Source organism: Pteropus medius, unplaced genomic scaffold (genome assembly GCF_902729225.1).
Source record: "Pteropus medius unplaced genomic scaffold, Ma_sr-lr_union100, whole genome shotgun sequence".
Taxonomy (NCBI): domain Eukaryota; kingdom Metazoa; phylum Chordata; class Mammalia; order Chiroptera; family Pteropodidae; genus Pteropus; species Pteropus medius.
This window is the reverse complement of record NW_024342474.1, coordinates 5,003,519-5,021,712: the sequence shown is the minus strand read 5'-3', so window position 1 is coordinate 5,021,712 and position 18,194 is coordinate 5,003,519. Positions and strand designations below refer to the sequence as shown.

General features: G+C 38.5%; 1 protein-coding gene across 4 annotated transcripts in view; it reads right to left on the bottom strand.

Moving 5' to 3' along the window:
• MON2 (MON2 regulator of endosome-to-Golgi trafficking) overlaps window positions 1-3,107 on the bottom strand; it is a 99,080-nt gene extending 95,973 nt beyond the window's left edge. For 3 of the 4 annotated variants that reach the window (XM_039865876.1, XM_039865879.1, XM_039865878.1), the window contains exon 1: window positions 2,567-3,107. In XM_039865876.1, the coding sequence (XP_039721810.1) occupies window positions 2,567-2,677 (111 nt within the window). In that variant the 5' untranslated portion in view covers window positions 2,678-3,107. The remainder of the gene's footprint in view (window positions 1-2,566) is intronic. The other variant, XM_039865877.1, reaches the window with a different exon arrangement.
• Between the last annotated feature and the right edge of the window lie 15,087 nt (window positions 3,108-18,194).

The window sequence follows — 18,194 nt, the reverse complement described above, 5'->3', positions numbered from 1 at the left end:
AGTACTGAAGCATGAAAATTTACATTTAAGGACTAAAAAAAATAAGCAAGGGTAAAAGAGGAAGGACTATTGCTGTTATTATTTAATTACTCCTCTTATAAAATGACAATAAATTATAGCCACTTTAAGAACTATTTAATATTCAAATAGATTTATAAATAAAAACAATATGGAGAAAAATGAAGAAATCCAAAGATAAGAAAATATCAGTATGTAACCCACTATCCTTTATCAATATTCTTTCCTTCTGTTTTCCTAACAGATTTGAGATCTTTAAAAAAAATTAAGCATATCATTAATTTAAATTACATATAGCCAAGCACTGTGGTCAACAAAGTAGAAATTACTAAAACCTTAAAACAAAAACTAAATACAGAATGTCTCAATTCATTGTACCTTGCTTAAAAAGTATTGGGGAAGGAGACATCTAAAACACATATGCAATTAGCACTATACTTTATTAAATTATAAGTAGTTCAGAATGAGTATTTTCAGGTAATATGTTTGAAAATACTGGGAGAGTGTTAACTAGCAAAACAGTATACAGATGGAAAAGCTTTTAGAAAGACTTTGCCTTAGGGTCTACCAAGCATCCCTCCCCCCAAATAAATAAAACTAAAAACATTTCGGTTTCTTAATGAACAAAAGCCAAAATTCAGCATTGCAATTACATTACTAGGAAAAATTTAATTCAACAAAAATATTTCTTTTAAGTCAAGAAATATCCTAAAACATCATCACTATTAGGCTAATTACTTCATTCTTGTTTTAAACTTGTAACATACTCAAAGTCATTTATAAATTCCTAAAGTAAGGTCTTAAACATATTAGAAATGCCATTGGTTAAAGAGTCAAAGTTCTTACATTCAACAAATTCTTACAGCGTGTGTACTAGACATGAAATTATGTATCACAGATAATCACACCAATTACTTTGGTATTTGTCATTATCTCAAAGACTAGGTGTAGTCACTAAAAATCTGTTCAGTCAATGTTCAAGTAAAAAAGCTGATGAGCTTTATTAAAAGTTTCTAGAAAAAAATTGAGTTCTAGAACTTTGTGAGTTATCTATTTGGAACTCTGAATGCATTTTCCAATAGAAATAATGTAATAAATAACAACTAAATTCCCAAGATAGCCCACAAAAGCCTATAATAAACAGAAATCATAATTTTTAATTACTTATAATAAGTCAGCTCTATAAATTATTGTTAAAATTACAAAATAGGATTTGAAATTTTCTAAATAAGAGCATTTATCTGACAATCAGAACAGTCTATTTTTAAAAAATTATTTGTTATAACTTTTAACAGAAGATGATTAGAGAGAATAATGAAAAACGATATCAAAACAAACTACTGAATATCTGAAATAAAACATATCACAATAGTCATCTTTCCAAAAGTGGCACATCTGGTTTGATTCGTTGGGTAATTTTTGCTTACTTAATTAAATACTAGACAGTATCTGATGAAGACCGATGAAACCAAAGTACTTACAGAAAAGCTAAGGTTCCTTGGAAACCTAAAATCCAAACTTCATTGGGTAAGTTCTAATTACAGAACCTTTATAATAATAAAGGTAAAACATTTAAATAAGCATGAAAATATTTCAAAATTCCTTGGTGAACTTTTATGGCAATTAGTAAATGAAATTGCAGGTATACCAAACTATGTTAAATAGAAATAAAAATAATAGCTTGCACGAAAATATCACTGAAATATCTTATTTCAGAAATAAGAAATTAAACAGCAGCGTTCTTTAAAAGTTTAAGAGAAATAAAATGGCACCTTAAGAGAAAGAGCCAATAGTGACTAAATGATAAAATTTCAATTCGGGAAATATTTGGAGAATTTAATTTGTATATATTATTAACTTGAGCCTCTTTAATAATACCCTTTCTGTTCTGAGGACTTTCCCATCATAATCTAATAAATCTACCCTTTAACCTCATTTAACATGCTGAAAGAAAACTAAAGCTCAAAAAGGATAAGATGTATTGCCAGCACAAACTTCCCACTCATACCATAACAAGGATTAACATGGTTACTGTGGGTCTTCAATATGTGTCGTAAGTTAGGTGTCTCTGAATAATTTATTAATACTTTATGGGAATGATACAGAAAGTTGCATGACAACATGACAAGAAGGAAAGCTACTTCCACTGAGTGATATATACTATAAACGTGAAGAGCACAGATTTTATCACAACGATACATATTAGTTTTTAGAAACAAGAAGCAAGCTTTCCAATTCTGGCTTGGCTAGTTTCGAGTTTGAAAAAAGGCCAGAAAAGGCGAGGCCAGGAAAAAAAGGCTAAATAAGCGCACACCACAAACTTTATTCCTAACTCCAGAAAACAGAGGAGTAGAGAAAATCGAAGCCCTCAGACCTCTCCAAAGGGAACTATAAAAGACGCTTTGGGAACCCAGCGACTCGCAAATTTGGAAAGGTGAAAGCCAAATGAAAATCAGACAGGGTTGGAAGACGGCTGTGAAGGACTGGGTCTAACAGGACCAGCCCGGCACGCTCACCGTGCCTTGTCCCAACGTCGCCCGAAGCTTACCTCCTTGACAGGCGGAAATTTCTTCTTGCATTCCAGGGACAAGGCCCGTAAGTCGCTCTGCATATTCTCCAGCAGCTTCTTCACCGCCTCGGGGCTGTTGGTGCCGGACATGATCCACCAAGCTCCGAGCCAATTTCTAAGCGGCGCAAACGAACTCCGGCACTGTCAGATCCTTGCGGCGACAGGTAGCACCTTCCTGGAGCCTCCTGTCCTTCCGCTGCCCAGCTCTTGGGCTCTGCGGGGACTCTGCCGGGCCTCGGCTGCCTACTCCGAGCGTGCCCGAGCGCCCCCCGCAGCCTCCTCGCAACTCCCCCGGCTCCTCTCCGAGGCGCTCCCCGCAGTCGCCCGGCCCCGCTGGGCCCCGCCGGCTCCAACCGAGGAGCTCACAATGCGGGCAGGTCCCTCCCGCTCCGCGGGGCCCAGCCACACCGGTCGTCACCAGCCAACCTGGCCAGAGCTTCAGCGCCGGCTCCCCAAGACCCCAAGACTCGCGGACGCCATTAGCTGAGTCGCCCACAATTCCGAGCGCGGCGGGGACACGTCAGCCGCACTTCCGGGCACCGTGGCCACCGCCCCCGCCGAGGCCAACCCGGGCCGACGAGCCGCGGGCAGGGCGTGGCCAGGGGGCGTGATCCCGCTCCGAGCAGGTTCGGTCCGGGCGGGGCGCCTTCCCCAGCCCCACTACCAACCCGAGCGGCCTTAGCTGACCGTTCGCCTCCTCAAAATTTGCTTCCTTTTTGGTGACAAGGGTCTGAACGGGGCCCCGGGTACTCCTTGGCATATCTCTTGGCGTATGTTTGTATTAAATTTTATTTCGGTGTAAACAGTTTGTTTCCTCTTCATTTTTGCCCCCTGGAATCTCTGGGTGAGTGGCCACAAATCCACGCCTACCTCCTGTTAATTATTTATCCCCACTGGGCGCCTACGTTGGAATTTCTCCAGAAAGTTGTACAAAGCGTACTATTGGTGCACTTACTGCGGAGTAATCATTTATTTTTCTAACCTATACAACGAGAGATAAAGCTGCCCTCTGTTTCAGACCCTCCACTGACTTTCTATTTCAGCCAAAGGAAAAGCCAAAATTCTTTGATTTACCTACCGCTTGTTTTCTTCTCTGCTTTATCTCAAGCGCCTAGAACAGTGCTTGGCACGTACTAGATCATTAAATATTTGTTGAATGAATAAATAAATACCCTACTAAAAGCAGTGTTTTCACGCTCAAATTAGTCTCCTATATAAAAGCCTTCATTAGGTCTGAAGTGCCAAATATATGTGAGGCAAAAGTAAACAAAATTCATATGTGCTCCGAAGATCTAGGTTATGGTATGCCTTTGCACGAGACATTTCGCAGCTGCTGAGTAGGAAGCAAAAGAACATAGAAAGGAAGCTTGAACCAGGGTAGAGGTAGGAGATTGAAAAATGAACACCTGCAGACAACTGAGCTGATGACACCTTTACAGGATGGAGACTGAACTATGAGATTTTCAGTGGGTGGCATTGTTTGGCTGTGAAATAAGAACGACTTGCACCACAAGTACTTTGTAAACTAAATAACTTTTTTTCCTTCTGAGAAGAACGAAAGCAAGAATGGATGAAGGTGGCAGATGCGGTGGCAGAATAGGGCACTCCTAGAACAATAATTTAGATCATTTGTGCCTGCTACACAACTGGGAAACTTGACAGTCCCTGTGGAATAAGCTTCATGTATTAAAAGCTGTAAATTTAAAAAAAAAAAAAAAAAAGCTTAGTTGGAATTTGTGGCAGACATTATTCTTGAGTTCCCAAGGAGCTTTTAAAAATGACTTCTAATAATTGGTGCAGTAATCTAGGATCAAGATCCTGCCTAGTGCCTTTCTCTATGAAGCTAATTTTTCCTTTGAAATTCAATTTTTTTATTATTAGTAAATTTGGAATGAGTGACTCAAAATCATCTTTCTTGGAGTCTTTTACATTATTACACATAGTTGAGGGAATGCAATTGGAATTCATTAATTAAAAAGAATACTTATAATGATTTGAAAAACGAAAATTTTCTTAAGGCTTAAGTATTACCTATATGTAGTATTCTGTAAATTTCTTTTAAAAAGCAAACACAAATAGTTTTCTGCATTGCACAGAAAGACTATACTGCCCCAGAAGCAGTGAGTGCCTTTATGCCAAAACCAAGCAAGTTAGCAGAGGTAAAAATAATTTTTCGTTCTATAGGTTAAGAAATGAGCCAAACTCAAAAGTTAGCATTCTGTAAAACAGAATCATTTCTCTTTTTGTAGCAAAAAAAAATATTCAAATATGTATTATTGTTCTCAAGTACCTCAAGAAGTACTATCAAAATTATAGCACACCAATGTGTGTTGGTATGAGTGTAAAATGGTCTTCTGTGGCTACAAAAATCTGTCTTCATTGAAAATTACATTAATAAACACCTGATAAATTTAATCTTTTAGTACCATAAATAATGCTTTTGCAGCATCATCCAGTAGTAGTTATGCCTCTGGCTCTGATGTCAAAAAGACCTCAGTTTGAATATTAACCCTGTTAGTTCATATGTAGGTGACTCTAGCAAATTGCATAATCTCTCTAATCTTCAGTTTCCACATCTTTAAAAGAAGAAAATACAAGTGCTTTCCTCATGAAGTAGTTCTAATATCTACATGAGATATTGCAGATAAAGCACAATGCCTGGCACACACTAAGTATTGAGTAAAAATGTTTTAAATAGGTAGAAGAAAAAGGTAACTCTTTGCAATCATCACTCAAGCTATTAACTTCTAAGGAGACTTAATTATCAGCAAATTTTAACCTTCTATTTGAAAACTAGCAAACCCATGTCTTTTTCTGAGCCTTTATTATGAATCTTTTAGAAAATTTATCTATTTAATAATGAGCATGTATTCATGTGTAACAAAACTTGTTTAATATTCTGAAATATGTCTCAGTTTAATGATGAAATATAAATATCACTCAATATACCTTTCTAGTTTTTCAATCCTTCATTTTTCACTATCATTCATTTATTCTCCTCTTGGACTTTTCTCTCTTCCACCTACTACTCCTTAGACATTTGTTTTTCCTAGAATTCTATTCTCTGCTTTTTTTTCTTATTATTCTCCTTGAGTGATCTTACGCACACCAGTGACTTGAACACTACCAGTCTATTCATACCACCCTGTATAACCTCCATATTGATAAATACCAATAGAATGTTCAGATTAATGGAAATATCATAATAGACATCACTTGAGTTTACTTATCTAAGGGATACAGAAAAAAATGTAGATGCAGTATCAGCTAAGAGATGAAAGTGCAAGCTTCTAAACCTTCCAAATACTCAGACCTTCTGGAATACTTAAATCAGACCTTGTGGAAACTTCATTTCCCCTTCCAATCCTAGCCTTATGTACACAAAGCTAGTCTGGTGCTGTACATAGCCTTCTCTGGAGACCACCTCACTTAGGCAAGGCAGCTCATCAATCTCATGTTACACAATGCACAACATGATAGCTAAGGTGCAATACAGAGGATATTCAGACTGAACAAATCCTTTATTCTCAAATTCCTTAGGCTAACAAAGCCCGGTCCAAGTAAGTTCCTGAAATTAGGCCTTTGGGAATAAAATAAGAAACTGTTGCCAGATATCTCTGAAAATCATGATATCAAGCCCTTATACACAAACTTGTAACTCCAGAGCTCTTATGTGACATCCAGACATGAATATTCCACTACCTTCTGGACATATTTACCTGGAAGTCTCATTGGCACCTAACACTCCTCCCCCAAAAGGAGTTGGTCCTTTTTATACATTACCTTTCTCAATGAAAGGCACCACTATCCAATTTCCCAGACTAGGAACCTAAGAATCGAACTTGACTCTTCTTGCTTCCTCATCCACTACATTTAAGGGAAATCAAATTCTATTCATTCATCTCTTTTTCTCAGTCCTCAGTAGCTTGGTTCAGGCCATCACTGGTTTAAAACAAGTTTCCAAAGTATAATCCTTACCTCTAGTCCATTTTTAATTTATTTTCCACACTGCTTCCAGAGTCCTCTTTCTAAAATGAAAATATGAACCCCTTTTATGATTTTCATATTGAAGTCCAAACTACATGGTGTACTAGTTAGATTCTTTTAGATACTTCAAGCAGTAGAGGTTCAAAGGAATAATGCATGAGAAAATAAGAGGGATAGGAATTTCACAAAGTCCGTCCCTATGGGAATATAGGAAAAGCTCGGCTTCACAGAGCCTAGAATGTAATTTGGGGACTAGAAAGCCCCTTTGGCATCCGTAATTGCTCAATTAATCTGAGCCGTGAATGTATTCGGCTTGCTTCCTTCCTCCTCTAGTGCTTAAGTATTACCAAGGCACATCTCTCTACTCTGTCTCTGCTAAGATTTCTCCTGCCTCTACCAACAAATTGCCTCAATCCTAATTCTCTGTGTACAGAGCTTCTGCTTCCTCATGTCTTTGACTGTGTCGTGGCCTCTGCTGCTTTTCTTCTTTCTCTATGTCTGTTTGGCTTCCATCTCACTTCTTTACCAACTACATACTTTCTCTTTATGTATCACATCCTAATTTCTAAAGAAAGAGAATCTAAGTAGTTCAGGAAATTGAATATAGATAGCATATTCTGATTTTGCTATGCTTTTTACCTCCTAAGTAACTTGAAAGAATACAGATCAACTGTCCTTAGAGCATGAGACACCCCTGATTCAAACAGCCATGGTCAAAGGCAGTTGGTTTATGTGGTCAGGGTAAGGGGTTCACATAGTACAGAACATGGGCATCTATGCTGAAGGAAAAATATCAGAGATCAGTTAGTTGAATGAACTAATAAGAAATTTTATTTGCAAATGTGTTTGGAAATGCTTTCTTACCCACTTTTTATCAGTAACTATATTTTAAGTATTATTTATAAGTTAAAGATTTTTATGTTTGGAGATTAAAATATTTGTTTTAGTCTCTATTATTTTTTCATTTTTATCATTAATTCTCTATCTCTGAATTACTTTTCCTGAAATTAATTCATTTCTATAGTTTTCTTTTTCAAAGAATTTACTTAGTCCAGAAATGATTAGTCTTTAACGTCTCTTGGTACATGCTTTCTATGTATTTCTTAAAACATATTCTCAAAGAATCCTTTAAGCTTTAATATTCAGAATTAAAAATTATAACTTAGTGACTAGTCTAAATTACATACTGATGGAACAATATGATGATTTCTTTACAGAATAATGAAATGATTACAAAAGACAAATTAGGAGTCAAGAACTTATAATTTACTGTTTCAAATACTATGTGATGTAAGATGTACTATAGATGTAAGAATAAGTTGCTTGTATCTTGTATGTTTCTTGTGGTTACTCCCCAAAATTATTATTTTTTTTAACATTTTCTTTTCTGTCTTAACTGCTTTCAGAACATAAAAATGATTCTTATATGTGATACATCAAAGTCTGGTTCATGTTGTATGGAATGGCACTAACAATGAAATAACAGTGAAGGAACAGGTTTATAGCAAGATAGCCATTTTTACAACAAAACTTCTTTTAGCTGGTCCCTCTCTAACTTATGGTACTAGTCAGCTACTGGAGTGCAAATGGTACAGAAACAATTCTGCTGTGAAGAAGCAGAAGCAACACTCACCCCTGATAGATGTCCTCCACTCCTAACAGCTTGCAGAATGTTTTAACCAGCAAAGGGAGGAGGGGGCAGAGTACAGATTTGTCAGTTTCTTTCTACATTACAGAAGTAGAGACTGAGATACTGCCAATGTCATTCATTACCTCTGCTAGATTGACTCATCCCTGAGACCCTTTTATTCCAGCCTGTACTATTGGAGCAGTGCCCTCTCACCAGGCATACTCTAGCTCAGCAGTTCTCAACTGGGGCAATCCCCACCCCTCTTGCACTGGGACATTTGGCAATGTCCAGAGACATTTTAAACTGTCACAACTTGGGGAGGGGATACTAATGGCATCTAATGGGTAGGGTAAGGGGTTCACATAGCACAGAACATGGGCATCTACATTCTAATTGATCTCTGATATGTTTTCTTCAGCATAGATGTCCATGTTCTGACCACAGGGTTTGTGCTAAACATTTTACAATACACAGGGTACCCCTCACCCCGGGCCCTGAAAAAAAAGACGTAGTCAATCCAAAATGTCAATAGTGCAGAGATCAAGAAACCCTGCATCTGGCTTCAGGTTCACTGCTTCATTCTCCTATGTCTGAAACCCTGGTTTGGAACCTGTACGGTACCTCAATTCTCTAAGATTATCCTTATGAATCCAAGACCTATCCTCAGACTGTATTAGTTCCTGAACCCCAGTCTCATGTCATGCCCATCCGCCTGGATCTCAGAATATTGTCTGCTCCTGAGTCCCTATATCTAGGAGCTTTGCCTGCCAACACGGCTGAGTACGTTCCTCTGACTGGATCTTAAAGTCAGTTATCCATCCTGAATACTAATATCATCTGTCGTTTGTTAATCTGTTCTTGGATATCAAATGCCACCTCCCTGTCTAGACTTCTTGCTATGGCCGCCGTTTAATCTTTCTCTTCTGACCGGTTCTTCCCACTTCTCAACCTACTGCTCTTTCACCAAATGGGCACATGTAGTTAGCCCTATCTCAATGCAGTTAACAAATCTATGTCCAGCTGCTTGACTAGACACATCGAAATGTGCTTTAGAGTTAAAAAAACATGTCCCATAAAGCCAGTTATAGAGGTAGGAAATCATGTCGTTTTAGCTCAATATTTCCTAACTGGAAAAATCAGGAGAAAAGTGGTCCATACAAAGCAGCATTCAGACTAGGTTTGTCTTAGAAGTTCTCTTAGTCTGAAGAGAAATAACGGTTACTATTTGTGGAGCAACTGTGTGGAAGCCCTATCTTAAACATATTTACTATCTCATTTAATTTAACCTTTTCAAAAAATCCTGTGAATTAAGAATTACTGTTTCTGTTTTACAGAGGAGGAAATTTAGGCTCAAAGAGACTAATTCATTTACTAAAGTTTCTCTAGCTAGCAGAAGCCAGAATTTCATCTCAGGTTTTTTGACTCTAGAACTTGTATTACTACTTCATCTGTATTTCAGAAGTGACGGGTTGTCCCATGAAAAATCTGGTAAACCTTGAGGCCTGTCTCCTCCCTTATCTATTTCCTGAATATCTTATTGATTGGAATCATCTTTTCAGATTGATTTTTTGTTTAGAAAGAAAGCACTTTATTTAGGTTTATCATAAGACTTAATACATTTTCCATATAGTCCATTTAATTGTAACATATGTCCCATTTAATTGTAAGGTTATTTTTATGTCTCCATGCTATACTGTAAGTTCTGCAGTGGAAAGGCCCTTGTATTATTCACAGCTATACTTCTGGTAAAGGCTTCCATAAACATTTGTTAAATGGATTCTTGTCCTCGTAGAGGAACAAAGGTGCTGAGAAGGTTGTCAAGACATGAATTCAAGCAAAGAAAAACAAAATAAGGAAGGGACTAGGATGTACACACTGGGCAATCTGCTCCCACAGAGAAGACTGATACAAACCTGGTAGAAGTGAGGGCTGCCATGTACTTGCCACCATACATCTTTTCCCAAACAGCTGCTTCCTCCCCTCAAGAAATATTTGTTGAGTGAGTGAGTGCATGAGTGATCGAGTGAGTAAATAAGTGCTGCTACTAGGATGAGATATCTTTCTTCAAAATTTAAGACCTCACCTGTAAAAATACCTGGCCACTGTAATAACAACTATATGTAGCATATGGTTTGTGCCAGAAGTAAATATCTCATATCTTTGAAATATAACTTGAGTAACAACCAAGAATTTTTTCTGAGATTAATGAAAGAATGTGGATTCTTGACTAAGACTCGGTTATTTTGCATGCAGTAATAGATGACTTTTATTATCTAACTCCCCTCTCCCTCCAACTTCTCCCAATTCTCCCATTTCCAGTCCTCAATACCCCAGGGCATGTTATCTGCTCTGCAAAAACAGCAGGAGAAAGAAACTTTAAAGACAGGAATTTAATGGGTTTTGGGGGGGTTCCCTTCCCCAACAGTCCCATTTCCCAGTTACCTGCTTTTTAAGCCTGCCTCTACAATTAGCCATACCTACAGCTAAAAGCCCCACATTCAGAATCATCAGTATTGCAACAGGAATAGCAGTGCATTTATTTCTCAACAATTGATATTTTCTTTTTTCCAATGTTTCCATTTTAATGGGAGTACACCCTGGTTCTTTTCAAGACACAAAGCAAGATCTTTGTGGAGTTATAAGGGATTAGAGCTAGAAAAGACATTAGAGATCATCTAACCTGCTTGTTTTACAGAAATGCCCAAGGCCGAAGATGACCCAAGCTAGTCAGTGCTGATGTAAAATGTAAAATTCTTAGAACACTGCTTGCAAATAACTGTTGCTCAAAAAGCATGAGCTCTATGTCTTCTTAGTACTTAGCCAAGTATAGCCAGAGAATATTTTCCCTCACTACATTTAGGCACTGAATATTGCACATTTTCTTTTTAAGACACTTGTGAGCAGCTGGCTTTATTTTTTAAAAAAATTATTGGCAGGGCCAGACATTAGTCAAAATGGTGGAGAACGGAGTTCCACAGACACATCCTTCCACAGAAAAACCAGAACAATGAATAAAACTCTCCAAATCAACTTTGTCAGAACTCTGGAAAATCGTCAAAAGATTTAGAGAACCAATCAAGAGAACACTGAATCTAGAAAAAAAGTGACTTAATCCACTGGGAGAGGTTTGTGGTATTTTAATTTAGCCTTGTTCCACCCACTTCCCCAGCATAGCTGTGGGTCTTCTAGACGGCAGTTCATGTGCCTGGTGTGAGTACGAGTGCAGAGAGAGGAGAGTGGACCTTGTTCCCAAAGAATAGTGTTTGTCTGCTAAGATCTGTCTGGGAGTTCCCTGAAGGAACTGACACAACACAATTGCCTTTGTTTTGCCTAATTCAGAACTCTCTCTGGGCAGAAAAGCAGCTAAGTGAGGGCATTCTTTGAAAACTGTTGCAAGGCAAAAGAACACACTTAGGACTCTTTCTCTTGAATATAGTCTATATATCTATCTATGTATATTTGTACATAAATCATATATTATACTATACTTACTATAAATATATAAAGGTAATTTATATATGTTTAGACCGTGTTTATATCTTCATATACATATGAATACACACACACACATGCACACACACGCACACATTTAAACGCTGAACTGCCAGATCGATTTACAGAGTGGGTGAATGAATTTGATCTTTCACTAGTGGCATATGAGTGTCCAGTATCTCGACCTTCCCACTAACATTTCACATTACTAGACTTCTTGCATTTTGGCAGTCTGATGGTTTTAAAGTCTTATCTCACTGTTTTAATTTGTACTTATCACTTTCTAATGATTTTGTACATCTCCTTATGCATGTGTTAGATATTTGGGTTTTGTTTCTGTAGATTTGCCTGTGTTTCCACTGGGTTTCCAAGAAATGACTTGGTGATATGTCTCATATATTCCAAGTATCAGCACCTCATCAGCATTAGACAGTATAAATGATTTCTCCTAATTTGCTATATGTTTCTTAACTGTTCGCCAGGTCCTTCAGTGAAAACAAATCCTTACTTTTAATAAAGTCAAATTTTACCCAGGTCCTGGAGGTCTTCATCACTTTTCCTCACCATTTCTTCATATTAAGGTGTGTGCTTCCAGTGAGTCCTTTCCTACCTTCAATTTTCTTTAAGCTGCTTAAATTGAAGAGCCATGAGCTTGTATTATGCGAATTTGGTTTTATCAGCCTGTGCATGGATTTCATAAAGAGGAGCATTCTACCAATTAGTGTTGATGTTTTTGAATAGCTCTAAGTTCTGCATAGAGCCCACTAACAAAGCTGGTAACTGAAGTGGATACCATGCAGTCATCAGGATTAGGTCTGCATAATCCTTCCAGATGTTTTCTAATAACATGGTGATATGCCTATAATTAGAGACTGATTTGTCTGTTTATTATCTATGTGCTTGAATCTTTGAAAAGTCAGTTTTAAATGGGAAAGGCTATAGGGATGGAATCTAAGAGTTATTCTTCATTGTCCTTAGCTGTATGAGGGACCGAGGTTTTATTTTGATTTAATTATGAGTATTCATTGGTCTTTTCAAACCATTAGGAGGCTTCTCCAGGACTCACAAGAAATGTGATTAATTGATAAAAAGTCTGAAAGTCCTGGAGAATATGCCTTCAGGCATATTCTGAATTGTATGGAAAATTTCTGTTTTTTCATGGTTCAGAAAAGTCCTTTATTATATCATATAAGGCAGATTGAGACCAATACTTTAAAATTACTTGTTGAGGAGAGGCAACTGAGGTCCTTCAACTTTCCTTCCTTGAAGTCCAAGAACCAGAGAAGTACAGCTAAGGTCCTTAGTAACTATAGGAACCTAGGGAGCCAGCAAAGTAGGAACAGGTTGGGGGAAGGATGGGTAGATACAAGGAGTGTCAGGATATGGACGAAAAGAAGACAAGAAGGAGTTTAGAGTTGCAGATGGATAAGGGGAGGGAAAGGAGGCAGGTATGAGTATGAGTGTCTTTGAGGCTGGAGTGGATGAGGGAGCAATGGTTGAGAATGACAGGTGGATCCTTGAGAGGTTAAAATAGCTTCAAGTAACTTAGATTGAGATTGTTAAATGGCCTGATTAAAGTGAGAAAAACCACAAATTCTTCATTCCAAGAAAAATGAGTAGACCATCATTTAGAGGGGGTTTTGGATACTTAGAATACAAGGGCCTCCTGTAGATGAACCAACTTGGGGGGATACCAAGAACCCCAGAGAGAGGACATTGTAGCTCCAAACTATTCTTTGCGAAATTTTGACATTTTTGAAGATATCAGACTGCATTAGTGCCATAGTGATGAAGCATATAGTCAAGAGGTAGAGTGAGAATCACTCATGGGATTAGGCTAGTATTAAAGTTAAAAAAAAAAGAAAAAGAAAAGAAAGACCTCATAAAAGATCCAGGAGGATTCTCATTCAACAGAAAGAGTCAAGGATTGAATCCTAACTCAAAAAGAACCAAGAAGACTTCCATTCAGGAAAATTCTCACTCAGATAGAAAAGAGCCAGGAAATGTTTCTCTAAGTAGAAAGAGTCAAGGATTAAATGCTCACTCAGAAAGTGCTGAGATGCTGCCATGCAAAATAGTGTAACAGTTCCTCAAAAAATTAAAAATAGAATTACCATCTAACCCAGCAATTCCACTTCTGAGCACATATCCAAAATAATTGAAAGCAGGGTTTCAGAGAGATATTTGTACATTCATATTCATAGCAGCATTATTTATAATAGACAAGAGGTGGAAGAAACCCAAATGTTCATTGACAGATTAATGGATAAAGAAAATGTGGGCTATACATACAATGGAATATTATTAGCCTTAAAAAAAGATGGAAATTCTGACACCTTCTACAACATGTGTCAAGGATGAACCTTGAGGACATTATGCTAAGTGAAATAAGCCAATCACAAAAGGATAAATATTGTATGATTCCACCTATATGAGGTATCTAGAGTAGTCAAACTCATAGAAATAGAAAGTAGAATGGTAGTTACCAGAGTCTGGCAGGGGAACTGTTGTTTAATTGGTCTTGAGTATCAGTTTCTCCAAGATGAGAAAGTTCTGAAGGTTGGTTGTGAATATACTTAATAAGTATATGTGAATATACTTAACACTACTGAACTATCCACTTAAAATGGTTAAGATGGTAAATTTTATATTATGTAATTTTTACCACAATTTCTTTACATTTTTAGAAAGAGCCAAGATAACTTTTGTCCAGGAAGATTCTTGATCAAACAGAAAAGAATCAGGAAGAGCCGCATTCAGTAGAATCAAAGTAATTCCTTACTGTGTTACCACAAATGTCTGGATGACTGAATTAAGAGTTGTGACTTAACACTGTGTGTTATCATGTCCCTCCAAAATTCATATTTTGAAGTCCTAACCCCCAATACATCAGAATGTGACTATAGAGAGATAGGGACTTTAAAGAGGTAATTAAGGTAAGATAAGGTCATATGGTACACCCTAATCCAATAAGACTGGTATTCTTATAAAAAAAGATTTAGACACTGACACAACAGAGGAACAATCATGTGAGGACACAGTGAGGAGGTAACCATCTGTAAGCCTAGTTACAAGCCTCAGGAAAAACCAAACCTGTGGATACCTTGATTTTGAACTTCCCAGCTTCCATAATTGTGAAAAAATAAAGTTTTGTTGTTTAAGCCATCCAGTTCGTGGTATTTTTTTTATGGCAGCTCTAGCAGACTAATACACGATGGATCTCAATTTCCTCAGCCAGGAAGGACATAAAAGATCTGAGAGGCCGGCATGAATATATAGCAAGAATATTTCTTTGAAGTCTTTTGTTCACAGTATTATACTTTTTTTTCTTGTTGATTTGTCTTCTTGGTCCGCACTGCACATTTTTCTTTTTTGCTGAGAGAGGTATCAGTTTCCAGCTGAAGAATCTATAATTAATGCTCTGGAAGACTTGTGAATTAGCAGCCAAGCCACCTCTCTTACATTTGCCAGAGCTTGGTAAACTTTTGGTTTTGATGGGTGGGAGGGATGACTATGCTCACTGAAGGATTTGCAAACAGATATCGATCCTAGTATGCAATCTGGCCTTACATGTAGCTTTGCAATCTGGATTTATATGTAGTTGTTACCATTCATTACTTTAAGACCATCAAGTCTACTCTTCACTGTATAGACTTTTCTGAGAGCTAAGATTTATATAATATAAAAATAAGAGTACTGCGAGAACTTTGTCAATGGAGAAATGAAAACAAACTGACAAAATAACTGTCTACCAAATGCAAACCAAACTGGCAAAGATATTATTCTTTTATGGCAAAATTGCCTTACACCCAATTAGTTGCATGGCAAAATGCTTGCAGCAAAGATGTTTAAAGTGAAATTGCCTAGAACCCCAATTAACAACCCCTCTGTGGATGCCCCCTAACACTATTCTATTTGACAATCTCTTGATAAGAGGTGCCTGCAGAGTCCCATCCTCACTCACTGCTCTGTCCTCTTCTCCCTCATTTTCTCCTTTTCTCATTCCATTCTTACTTCACAATGGCTACCCTGATATCTTGGCTTTCATGTCCATGACCAGCCTTTCTTCTACTACCAGCAGCCCCTCTAAGACTAGCCCCATTTTATCCCATTTTTCCCACTCACGTTGATGGCCTTATCTCCTTTGCTTCGAAGGTATCCCTTGCCATGTAGCTTTGTTCGTTTTCTACTTATCTCCTCCACCAGTTGTCTTACCTTTGCCACTAGAGTCCTCTCTCCTGACTCACCCCGTCTCTCCCTTTTCTCATTCTCAAATATGGGCTTCTCTCACTCACCACAGCATTTGTAGCCTCTGGATCTGAATACTACTCCTCTCTTGCTTTATGTGTACCTCTGGGCACCTCTCCTTACAGCAGAGTGCTTTTTGCCCTAGATTCTACAGTTGTAATGGACTTTCATTTTACCTTCATGGCTTGTCTTTTCCCCTCTCCAGTGAAAGCACACTCAGATTCTTAGCCCCCTTTCCCTTCCCAGACTTCAATTTGTCTCTGAACTACATCTCCTCATCCGAAGGCATCCTCTCTTTATGTTCTCATAGAACATAAATATCTATGAACCTTGACTCAACCCATCAATCCCAGTGATTTATTGGTCTTATTCTCCCCCAATCAGCCATCTTTTCTGCACCATCAGCAGCGGCCTCTACTTTCGCTGTGACTCAATCCGAGTCAATCCTCCATGTTCCATAGAGGTCAGCCCGCCCCCTTTCAGACTCACCAAGGGAGAAAAGCACCCCCCCTGAACTCAGTTTTCATGCCTGGAAGAAGTTGGTGGAGATGGCTTTAGATATTCCTACCACAGTCAAAGCATTCTGGGAAAAAGTTAGGGAAAAGAACTCCATATTCCTCCACCACAATCAAAAGGCATCCCAAGAGTTAATGAGCCAGAAAACTCAAAGGGAAGGAAAAGAGGAAGTTGTTGTTCTGAGTTTATATAGGATTCAGGAAAGGAAGGACTGATCCTCACCTCAAAGACTGTGGGCTTACTGAAATCCAGGAATATCAGCTGCTTCTTTAGGGAAAAAATGTTACCAAGGAATTTAGGGATTTTGGGGACCAAGGAGACCCTGGAAATAGTCAAGTACAAATAGGCCCTTGCTTCTCAACAACTATCAGGAGACTTTGTAGGAACTAGTGATTTGGGAAATTACCATGTGGTAGATAGGCATCTCTGTGGTCTAGGACTTTCAGTAGGCAAGGAATTTTTCACACTGCTAAACATGTTGATTGCCCAGATTCAGGATAGCCATGCTTTAAAGAGCAGCTTCCTGGTAACCATGGACACCAAGGCTAAGAACCAGCCCAGGCCTGTTTGTGTTGTCCCTGCCTCAGACAGATTGACTTCTGCATCTCTGAGTGTCATCCCAGAGCGGGGCCAGTGGAGATCTGGCAGCTTCCCAGGTGCTTGTTGTTGATAGGGAGGCCAGAGAGAGCAGCCTATGCCTGTGGGAGCATGTTAAACTTTAGGCTTCAAGAAAGAACCAGAAAAAAGAATGCAACCCCAACAACCAAGAGGACACTATGTGCCCCCAAACAGAAGGGTGTGTCAGAGATCAGAAAGGATTGGAGGACCCCCAAGCCAGAGGGAGAAACCAACCTGCCCGAGCCAGTGAATTATCTGAGATTTTGTAAGACCCTACCAGTCCTGCCACAGAACAGACAGTGTCCTTCCAAAGGAAAATGGGAAAAAAACCATAATATGCTGTTTTTCAGTGAGTTTGGTTCCAGAAAAAAGACAAGAGGCAGGAAAGCCCACTGCAAAAAGTTAAGTCAGTACCAGCTTCTGTGCAAAAGTCCAAGTTCAGATGAAAGTAGAACTGACATGGGCTTTTGGGATCCTGAAGCTCAAGGGGCACATGTAACGTTGGGAGCTGAATCTTGGAAAGAAATAGTCTTAGACAGAGTTTTCCAGCATTTGAATAAAGTCAGAACAAGGAGGAACTCCAGGTCCAGCTATCGTTTTTTCGTTTTGTTTTGGTTTGGTTTGGTTTGGTTTGTTTGTTTTTAACACCTACAGCACTTGGTTTTCCTAGGTCGTCTTCCACCCAAGTACTAACCAGGCCCAAATCTGCTTAGCTTCTGAGATCAGATGGGATCAGGCATGTTCAGGGTGGCCTAGGCATTGTTTTTAAATGGGAAATCCAGTGTCTACAAGGCCCCTTCCTATCTAGATCAAAAGAAAGAGACCAGTGCCACATATCGTGCAACCACCAAGCAGGCTCTGAGAATGGGAGTGGTTCTAGCAGGGTAAAGGGTGACAAAAACTCTGAGAGTCATCCTTGCAAAACTCAGATTTCAATGATCAAACAAAGGGGTAAAAGGTAAGTTCCCTGGAAACATACAAGAAACCCAACTCTTGAACACAGTTGAGTCTGACTTCTGTTGTAAATGTTGCAAATGCAGAAAGTCAAGAGAGCAAGAGGTCAGAGAGTAAGGTGATACCCTTGGCTTAGTCCTTCAGTGTTGGTTAGACACGTCC